Consider the following 11351-nt stretch of genomic DNA (forward strand, 5'->3'; position numbering starts at 1 on the left):
AGAAGTCAAGTCCACACTACACAAGCTCAGCGCGAGACCACACAGTGCAGGTTTTGCTTAGTATGTGCCATAATTCTGATAAGTCAGAAGTAGTCCTACCTAAAGAGATGGCAGAACAGAATACGTGACTGAAGAGGCATGTGGTTAAGATAAAATGAAGAAAATCACCTCTGGCTCTGGAAAACTCCTGTAAGCCCAATGCCATCAAGAGGAAGAGACCTACGTCCTAAATTCCATTAAGTTACAAATTTCCTTGGTTTTCTAATTAAGCCTCGGGTGATGTGACAAATTTAGTACTCTCACCAGAGCTCATACGTGTCAGTTTACACACAACAGAGGCATCTCAACACTTCTGGGAGTACCCACTCACGGCAATCAGGGTCTGGGTTCTCACTTGTGGAGACATGGGGGTGTTTCCCGAGGGATGTGGGGGATCCCCATTCAGGATCTCTTTTCACTTAACTCAGTCAGTTTCCCTTCAGGGAAACAATCCTCAAAACTAAACATATTTTGGAAAGAAGGAGTCAGACTAGAGACAGCAGGAACTACTATTCTCAGCAATCTGAACACTTGTCTTGAAAAAAAAGCTTCCTTCTTGAGCTGTGGCAGTCAAAATACCCATTTCTTCTCCAAATCTTGCCTGAAATTTACCCACATGACAAAACAAAAATTTATTTTAGTCTTTAATATATACTTTAAATATGCTTTATCACTCCCAAAGCCATACACAAATATATACATACGGTTTTTCTTGTAGAGGAGAATTTCAAAACAATTTGATTCATAGTTGTCAAAAGTCTGTCTGACTTTTTCAATGGTCTTCTTGTCTGTCAGTTCACCATACATAAAACTGAAAAAGAAAAAAGGTTTCTATTTTTTCTAGACAAGCTACAACTTTGCTACAGTCACTTTAAACAACACAAACATTAGAGATGCGGTTAACTGTCATTTACCGAAATTTAATTATGATTTACACTTCCTTTAAATATTTAGAGTGTCACAAAGAAATCTACAATAGTGAGTAAGGATGACCAACGTTTTTACTGTTAATGACAGCAAATAAACCCACTGCAATGGTTCAGTAAGTGCTTTTTTGAGCATATCTTTAAAAATATATATGGTTAGAAAAAGAACTGATAGCCTATAAAACCATTACTGCCACAGCTGCATGTCACGAGAATATTGCTATAAAAACGGAGAAAACTGAAGAAAACCTCAAAAAATACAAAATTTTGTTGAATCCTATTGAAAAGGCTTCTGGAGGAGGAATGGAAGCTACTACAGGTAAAGGCTGTTGGCTGAATCAATGGCTACAACTAATCTTGTCAAGATGCACCTAGGACAATAAGATAGTCGGAACCGTCTACTAAATATCGATTACAAATAGAAGTAGGATTTAACCACTAAGAAGTGATGATTGTAACGCTCTGAAAATTCAGCACAGAAAGCAAGCGTAAGAGCTGTCTCAGTGTATGTCTGCCCTACTACCAAACATAACCAAATTCACCCTCATTTTTTCTTGTATACTGCAGTTCTTTAATATTTCTGCATTAAAATGCTTTTGGGGACTCATGCCAAGGAAATAAAAATGTAATTTTAACTCTGCTACTTCTCATCACTTGACTATTTCATCTTTGCATTTTTTCCAGGTCGGACTTTCAGCTGGTGTAAGCAAACCCAACCTGCCAATCTCACTTTTGAAAGCCTTTCTAAGGAAACAGCCAGGCTTTTATTGTCATTCTTCCCTAGATTAAGAATAAGCGAAGACCACTCTGTGGGATAAAAGCTTTGAGACCTTGGCTGAATATACTTTTAATTGATCAGACCTTTTTTTTTTCCCCATTTTCTTTGTTCACAGCTTGAGCTCCAGCTGAAACCTACAACAGGCAACCCTGAGAATATGAAAGGGAAAAGAAAATCTCTCCGTGCCTCTGTGGTTTCAGTATAGCTTCTCTTCTATTGATCAACAGACCTCCAAAGGTTCAATAAACATTTATTTTATGTCTACTGTTCTGAAAGAAACAATAAAACAGCATAGTGGTTAGTGACTTGGCAAGCATTAAAGTACTCGATGGAGGCCAGATCGTGAATCTTTTCTTTATGCAGCCAACCAAGGGAGGTCATGGGGCTGCTCCCAGAATAAGGGGCTGCCCAGTATGGGTGATGGAGGCAGATGGGGGGCATCAGAATGACTACATGTTCTGTAGGTCACCACAGGCGCTTCTTCACCAGTAACACAGGGAAATCTGGGCCATAACTCTCACCTTTGGGACACCACTGTCACAGAGATGCCACTAAAGCAACTGATAGTTTTTATCAGGGCACGAGGCTTCATTAAAGTACTGCTTATCATTAACATACACGGACATCTTTAGGAAATGCAAAACACAGCCTACTGCTCATTTTGAAATGACTTGAGTCCACCCAGTAACCTTTTACTCATTTATACATGAGCTAACAACAAAGAGAGTTTAGGTTTTTTATTTTTTTAATCTGTGCCTTTTTAATGCACTGATGTAAAAGCAGATTGCTCTCCTCTCTGCAAGACAAAATAAGAGCTGGTAGTTTTCACACAGCCTGTTTTGCAACTGAATTCTCTTTTTTGTTTGTTTTCTTGAGATTTAAAACAATGTTTCTCTTAGTCCTGAGGGGAAAAATAACAAGAATTTGTTAAAGTGTCGTTAAAATGACAAATCATACTTTGTGTTCTGAGTGGTGGACAATAACAGTTAGTGCTGCTGCATACAGTCAATCAACTTCATGTTTTAAATTAAAGGCAGCTTATAATTACAATGAACCTGTAATACTCAAATCTTACATTATTTTCACATATAAAGAGACATTTTAAAGGCTTGCAGAATAATAAAACATTTTTCAAAAGGTGATTTTTAATAGCACCAAAGAAACCTCAAAGCCACTCACTTTACAAGTTACATAAGAACTTTGGTTATCACAGGTTTAATTTAATTTAGTCTGTCCTATTTTGTACGCATGGAGGGACTCCTACTTCTTCAGTCAATCACTCTGTCTTTTTCTGCCTCACGCATTTTGTTATTTAGTGCTTGTCGAGTGCCTTCAGCGCACACTGTACAAGGCATAAATATCAAAACCACCCTGCTGCCGGGAATCTTACCACCTAGAAAATAGATTTATCAAAGAGAAACAAGACTTAACTGAAACACTCTGAGAAAGGCACAGACTTAGATAATCTCCCCATCTCTTGTTATTTAAGATGCCTGGGCTTCCACTTCGCTTTGGAAGCATCCCTCGGCACAGAAAAGCCCCATCCGAAGTTTTGCATCATGCTCTTCCATCCTTTGTCAGGATTCAGAGCAGCAGCACTAGTGCCAGGGCAGGATCTAACAGCTGTTAGTCAGAAATTGTCTGGAATAGAGGACAGGTGATGCCCAGAAGGCACATGATCCTGCATCCAATTTACAGCTCTCTTCATCCAACAGCACTGGATGAAAAGGCATCACTTACAACAGACAAACATCTACGCAGGAAGAACAGTAAATACAGATGCACCTCAATAGCTTCAAAATTTTGCAAGTTAAAGAGCAAGCACCATTGCTAAGGAAAAAACATGCGGTTCCCTGGGTCCCACCGACATGCTCAGCCAGGTTTCTTTGCACAGCTTTGGCAGTACAAGGAGGCCTTCTCGCCCACAAAAAAAAAGAAAAAAACAGGTCACAGAGGTGACATCCCAGTATCAAATCTCACCTTTATCAAGTCCAGCACGCTGTACCCACCATGCAAAATCCCACATGGTGGGAATTTTACCATAAGCTTCACTGAAGCCAGGATTTCACTCGCAGACTGTTTTAAATCCCACTTGTAACGGCAGTAAATCAAACCAATGGAGATTCTGACTGGAGCCCTGTTTTAAGTGCTTTGGTGGAAATGCTACCTGTAAACAACCACGTCAGCAAGGAGATGCAGCTCCCTTGCTGGAAGGCAACATGCAAACAGGGCCTGAGAGCAGGTTTCTTCTTTGAAAACCAAACCAGCAACCAGTTATTCCCAGCTCGGTGCAGGGCTCTTGGGTGCAAGGAAGGGGAAAGCAAAGCCTGGAGCAAACGCCAGGGTAGGTCTATGAACCAGGCAGTCAAAAGGGGGCCTGCTCTTCCACAGAGCTTGACGAGAACACAGAGCTTAGCTGACAAGCAACAATATTTAGAAAAGACTGATACCGAGTGGTTGGACTAGATGACTTTTAAAGGTCCCTTCCACCCCAACTCATTCTATGACTCTATGATATTACTTGCAACATTAAACTGGACTTTAATGTTTTATAACTGTTTATTCTTTCAACGTATTCACGAAGACATACATTGTGACTGTGGGCAACTGGGCATGAAACAAGTGGTCTTCCCACGTGCAAGCTGATCTATCAGTGCACCTCCAGGCAGGGTTCTTGCATGGTTAATTGAAGATTAGAAGTGTCACAATTTCAGATGCCCCGTTCCTCCTGGACTGTCAGCTCATTTATATTTGGCACAGAAATGTTTTGTCAGAATCCAAGTTCTTCCACCTAAAAATACTGTGTATTTTAGCATTCACTGATACCAATTATTCTGTATATCAGGCCCAGCTACACATGCAACTTTAGATGCCATGTGTACCAAAAAGGAAGACCCATTCATTCCCATCATGCAATATTCACATAGCCTGAGCCCCACCTACACTGCGCCTTTTATATAGTGCTGTGAAACTTGGGAGACTGGCACTTGTACTGAGGTATTTCCAAGTGATTTTCCTGCCAATGGGCATGTTGTTGCTGATTAAAAAGATGAGAGAACTGCAAAATCAAAGGGATTACCAGTTTGCCACAGGACTAACTCATTGCCTGAGCTGGAACAAAAATAACTTGCACCTCCAGTGCATTCAGTTCATCCACCCCTCCCCCTGATCCGAATCAGCCAACCTGGGACTGAATATGCTGATGATCTATGATCAGACCAAAGGTAGGGTATGAAGTGGGACAGACAGAAAGAGGATATAGTGAATACTTGCTGGGCTACCGAGGAGCAAAGCATGGGCAAAAGCTGATTTGAAGGCACCTTACAGGCAGGGGCAAATTGACTAAATATTGCAAAATTTATAAATTGTCTTTTATCACACTCATGATCAGTAACAACAACAACTTGAATCAGGGGTGAGATCTACACTGTTTTTATCTGTGCATTTTTTTGGGGTTGGGTTTTTGGCACTAAAAAGCTGTTAAAACAGACTCTTCCAAAACCTGCAGTAAAGCTGTGGTACCACAGCACTTTCATCCCAGAGCACTTGCCTTAGAACAGTAAAGCAAACATTTATATATCAAGCAATTTCTATGTGTAATGTAACATAATCTGGGCATAACGCAGCAAGTATGAACTGAGCGTCTGACTCAGGAAATAATATAAATAATAGCCTCAGATATTAAAAAAACCTCCAATGACATTCTACTAAGTAAGCCTAAGCAGGCCTTCAAGACTATTTTGCATTTCACACAGCTGCACAGCTCTTCATGGGAGAGCAGCTCCAAAGACATTGCTCTGGAAGGCTACACACTGCACGCCAGACTGCGCTGAAAACCCCGCCAGCTCTCCTTTAATCTGCAAAGACCAGGATGTCTCCTAAGAAGCAGGAAACATCACATTCCATATATAACTCCACCAGCTAAGACCCAGACACAAAAGAAGCGCTAGCCATGCTTTGAGGGTAGAGAGGCCTCTCCAAAATACAGAGACGGATATATAGAATGATGATTTTAAAGAAAATAGGATATCTCTGCTACCAATTCCATTTCCCACAATAATTCCTCCTTGAATTTGCATCTGTATGATTTGCCTGTATGATCTACTTGTACACGGTCAAAACAGGAGCCTTAGAAATGGTAACGAGAGGTTATTTACATTCACAAAAAGCACTCAGATGGAAGAAGCCTTTTGGCTTCCTCAGTATTTGAGGCACAGGGGAAACATTATCAGAGAGGAATTGATAAACCATCATCGCTTTCTCAACATTCTCCTACAATCCCATCCTATATTTGTAATTATTTTAACATACACTGACTACAAAAGTGCTGGCTCACAGCAAACATATACAGTTCAGTATACTGGACAGCGGAAAGCAAAGGGGAAAGCATGCGTGTATATGCAGGACAGCTGTGATAAGGCTGTTTGTTTCAGCTTCGCTGAGTCTATGAGCTATTGCTACTGTGTGAATGACTGTTTCATTTCAGCAGCATGTCCCTATCTCTTTGCCATTGCCCACAAGAAGACCCAAGAAGAACAACCCAGGACCCCCAAGGCTTCCTCCCCTTCCTGGCACATCAGAGCAGCGACCACACATCAGCACACGTTGCTGTGTGGAGTAAGCGATGACTGACATCTGAGGACAGCCTCGCCACCCACCCTGCTCCTGCCAGCTGGAGCATCAGCCAACGATCAGTGCCTGGCAGCACCCATCTGCGAAAAATCATTGCTGTAGCTACACAGCCCCCTCCTCCCTGTGCCCTGGAGTTGGTCGCTCCCTGAACGCATAAAGGGAAAACCTAGACAAACTTGTATCTCAGTCATTCCTTGTTGCTTCTGTCACTGGTTTACTTTTTGCTCATCCACACACGCATTAGGGATTTAATCTTTCCCCAAAGTATCTCCTTTTAAAGGATGCAGCAGACAAGGCGCAGATGCGTGTCTTGCCATAAATCACTGCTGCCCGCTCCTGAAAGACCACCAACAAAAGGAAAAAGCCACAAAGCTGCAATGCTCAGAGTAAATATATCATCAGCTTAATTTCTCGCTTGGGAACAAAGATGCAGTTTGCACAGCACTGTGCTCTCTGTGCCTGTGTTTAATAACAGGGACCAAGAGGAGCTGCAAGAACAACCCACCACCTCCTGGCATGGTAACAGGAGAGTTAACAGAAATGTAGTAAAAGGCCTTTAAAATATATTACCTAAAACCTCACTTTCTTTGAGAATATTCGTACTGATATTAGCCAGGATAAAATTCCAATGAGAGAAGAATAAGGTCTAAATGCTCATAATATTTACCCCCTCTTTTGGGAGTACCTGCAGTTTACCCTCACTCGCTGTTAAAACTTTTTAAAAGCTTTTTCATCAAAGTCTTTATTCCTGCAATATTTATTATACAGTTACTAGAGAGTGACTGGGCAGATATGGCTTAGTTTCAAAACAGATTTGGGTGAAATACATTAAATTTGCAGATCTTCTAAACAAAATTTTAAAAAATATAGGCAACTTGAATTTAGCTTTCTGTTATTTATAATGAAGTCTTATAGGATCCTAGATGAAGCAAAGGACTTAACATTAAGTGTTCGAGCAGTTTGTTAAACTTGGTAGAACTAACCTCTGATTTTCCTGGAAGTTGGTCATCAATGTGTTTAACTGAATGTGCACTATGAAGTGTCTTACCACATCCTAGAGAAGTCGCTGGTTTCATTCATTTAAAGCCTGTATTTTAATTTCTGCAAAACAATGGTTTTTTTCTTACCTCGATCTTTTTTCCAAAACCTACCTTTTCTACCCAGCACATTGTAATCTTAAGAGTGCATCGAGTGGCAACAAACAGACAGCCGACATACCTGCAAGTGCTACTCTTCTGCATGACGTCAGCTCGATGATATCCGGAAAGTTTACAAAAACCGTCATTACTATAAACTACGGGCCAGTCCACAATCTGCGCATTTCCCAACAGAAAACTGGATTCTGAAAAGACAATGAGGAGAGAGACAGGGCTGTTGTCAGTGGCAAAGTACATTTACGTCCTCTGTGTGTTACATAGCAGATGCAGAGTTATTCATGATGGTAATTTCTATGGAGACATTTCAGAGGAAACCGAAATCAAAACAAGCATCAGAAAAGAAAATGTGATGAACCAGGAGAACTCCTAGCAGTGTAAACAGCTTCTTGCATCCCAAAATACTGATATAAGCACCAATGCTTTGACAATATGGAAAGGATTCATTTATTCACAACGTCTGGGCAAGGTAGCACGTTTAATTTTCATTTTATAAGTATCTTGAAAACAACTGTAAATCAGCTTGCAAACTGAGTTTTAAATGCTGAACCATATGTGCACCCAGCACTGATGATGTGATAATGACTCTTTTGCTTAAAGCAAGTAAATATTTCCTCCTGGCAGGTCCCAGTCTGTTGGGCAGTACAAAGCCAGCATCCCTGGGATGAGGGACAGAGAGCGCCAGGAGCCACTGGCAAGGGGCAAGATGTGCCCACCCCATCTTCTGATATATCACGAGCCACATCCTGCCTGGGAGGGCAGCTATTAGGTGATCTATATGGAAAATCACCATGATGGGACAACTGATGAGTGCCAACAGAGCTAATACATTGAAATAACCCAAACCAGGCATTGAATTTCAGTGGCAGTCTATTCAAAACGCAGATAGGTAGCGGGTTTGGCTCATCCTAGTAACACGTATCCATTGCTGTAGATACAAAATATGGGCAGTGAGTATTTCCAGGAGGCTGAACTCAGGTTTAAACATCACTTCAGTCATCTGTTTCTTCAGTCAATGCCTACAGTTTATACACACGGATCAGTGCTGACATATAATGAGTTAGTCCTAAAACAGTTTTATTCATTAGTTTGGAAAGATTGTTCCATCCTTGCTTTTAGCAAGACGTTTCCAAAGAAGGAAATACCCGTTTCACTTAAATACAATGTTGTGGGATTTTTATGTTCATCAACAATGTAAACATCCCAAATTTTGTGTCACTTAGTAGAGGTTCTCAGATTGTAGCCTAGGATGATCTTTAAAGGCGTTTTTCTAGTTTTACTGTTATTTTTCCATTTCATTTTGACTGCAGCTATGGAACTAACCAGTCTCATTCATTGATGCTAAAAAGCTGTTAAAATATAAATATAAACAATCATTGCTGTACAGAAATTACAGGAAACATTCCTTTTTGCAGTTCTTTTGGGGTAAAAGAAAAAGAGATTTTCACAAATTTTCATCACAATAGCCAAAGGGTGGTTAAGTCAATTACTTACAGACATATACTCAGGTGCACACATTCATTTTCACATAGAAGTGACACTAGGTTTGTGTTATTCACACATGCCCTCCCAGAATATTTGTGAGTCTAACTGGATTGTACATTATGAAAATATTCTCTTGAACATGGAAAGCGCACAGAAAAAAATAGTCTTTCTTTCTTTTTTCATTATAAGCATGAAATCGTAAAAAAAATATAATCTGGAGATTATTGGATTTTCTATAGAAAAGCAGATTAAAAAATATTTAAAAGCCAACCAACGTGAGAAATAGAAGTTTAGATTTTGTGAAATCTAACACTGAAGCTCAAATAACTTATTTGAATCCATCACAAACATTCTTAAGCCTGAATGCCAACTTTTAAATATTTGCTTTCTTACCCAAAAGGAGATGCCCTTGCTACAAGTAGCAGGAGATATGGAGGAAAGCCTGAGCATTACGTAAAACCTCCCTGATTTCCCACAACCCTTTCTGCACCAGCAGCCAACTTTCCTCAGCACAGAGCAGATATTAAAACAGGGGACATCTTAACTCGCTGGAAAGGGTTTGCTGGAGCTCATCCCGCTGTAGTGATGTCCTCGCAACACCTTGCATCTTCTCCAACTTGGAGAAGGGAGACACCACCAACCCCCTAAACCTGCTGGACTCCCTACCACTGCCACACCCCAGCAGCTGGAGAAGATGGGAGCAAAAATAACTCTTAATTCCCCATCCCACAGGGAAACACCCAGTATACCGAGTCCTCTGGTTAGATTTGGAAGGAGATTTCTTTATAGGATTATCTTTTGCCAAAGTTTGGGGCACAACCTGGGTGATGAGAGACTGCAACACCAAGCTCACTCGTGGATGTTCTGCATATCTGTGTGCTCCCCGGAGGACCAGAGACCAAAATCAGATAATCCTGCTTCAAAGCTTCCCTGTCCAACAGATATAATCTTGATCCTGTATTCCAGCTACATAACTGTTTCAGGATGCAGAGTACACAGCAGAAGACACATGTTGCAATCAGCAGCTGACATGCTTTAATGGTTGTCTTCTATGGATTTTATACTTTTTTACACCTGAGGGTCTCAAAATAGTTAATAAGGCATTCACTAAACTGACCAAATCCACCGGAAACTTGGGAGGGAACAAAAACTAAAACCAAACTATTGATAGTTAAAGAGAAAATAAAATTTAAAATAGACACCAGAACTATCTTGGTAGATACCAGTATTTGTAAGGTTGGATGAGATATATATGTACTAGAAACTCGACCAGATTCTTTTCTGTCCTCTTGAATTTTGCTTTACTTAACTGACTTCTTTTTTACCCTTGTCTTCTAAGCAAATAAGGCTTATTCATCCATGCTCAGCACATGAATATGTATGTGTGTGCCCTATTCCAACTGAAGAAAAAAGTTGAATTAATGTTTGCATCTTCTAAGAGACCATTGAATCTAACTGTGGGCACAAAACCATAGGAATTCATGTTTCATTAACGCTGCTGCTCAGTGAGCACCTTGATAAAATCTAAGGAAGAACCGGACAGCATCTGACCCTTGGGTTTTATTGTGTACCCAAGCCATCCACAGGACTCCATGCCTACCCTACATTATGTTCCTTTCTTCAACCAAACATGTATTAATTCTTCCCTATTTCCACAATTTCTCCAGATCAAAACTCCAGGCAGACTGAACTACATTAAGCAGCAGTAAACATTGAAACTGCATACTGTATGATGGGACACTTTGAGAACACCTTTTTTTTTGGCCATAATTTCTTAAAACTGCAGTATGCAAAAAAAAAAAATGCAGTATGAAGAAATAAAAAGGACTTCTACACAATCAGTCTTTTCTAAAGCATGGGCATGAGTCCTGCAACACCACACACCAAGGATCGCCCTCCCAGGGCAGATGACTTCTGCAAGACAGACCCTGGCTCAGACTCCCTTCATGGGAGAGGCAGGCCTTCCCTGCTCTAGCCTTCAACAGATAAGTTTAGTGTTGTGCACCTTCTTCAGAAGAAAAAGGAAAAGAGACAACAAAAGGTCTACAAATTGCAAGGTCATGAGCGTAGCAAGGACACCAGCACTTGGATCTCCACAGCTCTCTTCCTGGTGGATACAAGAGCTATATTCTGTATTTTTAAATAATATACTGGAGGTATGCTCAAAGATAAGTATTTCTTAAAAGAGTTTAGCTACTAATAACTGGACAACACCCGTTTCAGCCACTACACCTACACCAGGACACCTGGATTTACTCAGCCTTTAAGTACACCATGACTTCACTGAGTGAGTAGTTTCACAACAAGGATTGCCAAGGATAGCCAGTGTTACGGAAC

General features: G+C 40.6%; 1 protein-coding gene across 1 annotated transcript in view; it reads right to left on the bottom strand.

Annotated features, from left to right (window-relative positions):
- Nucleotides 1-7717, bottom strand: part of LOC104280366 (potassium voltage-gated channel subfamily H member 5-like) — a gene marked incomplete at both ends in the record, with an annotated part of 29767 nt that extends 22050 nt beyond the window's left edge. Inside the window, 2 exons of the mRNA XM_009877996.1 lie at nucleotides 744-850; nucleotides 7594-7717. Coding sequence (XP_009876298.1) covers nucleotides 744-850; nucleotides 7594-7717 — 231 coding nt within the window. The remainder of the gene's footprint in view (nucleotides 1-743; nucleotides 851-7593) is intronic.
- Nucleotides 7718-11351: the final 3634 nt, after the last annotated feature.

This window comes from Apaloderma vittatum, unplaced genomic scaffold, assembly GCF_000703405.1.
Source record: "Apaloderma vittatum isolate BGI_N311 unplaced genomic scaffold, ASM70340v1 scaffold19510, whole genome shotgun sequence".
NCBI classification, from domain to species: Eukaryota; Metazoa; Chordata; class Aves; order Trogoniformes; family Trogonidae; genus Apaloderma; species Apaloderma vittatum.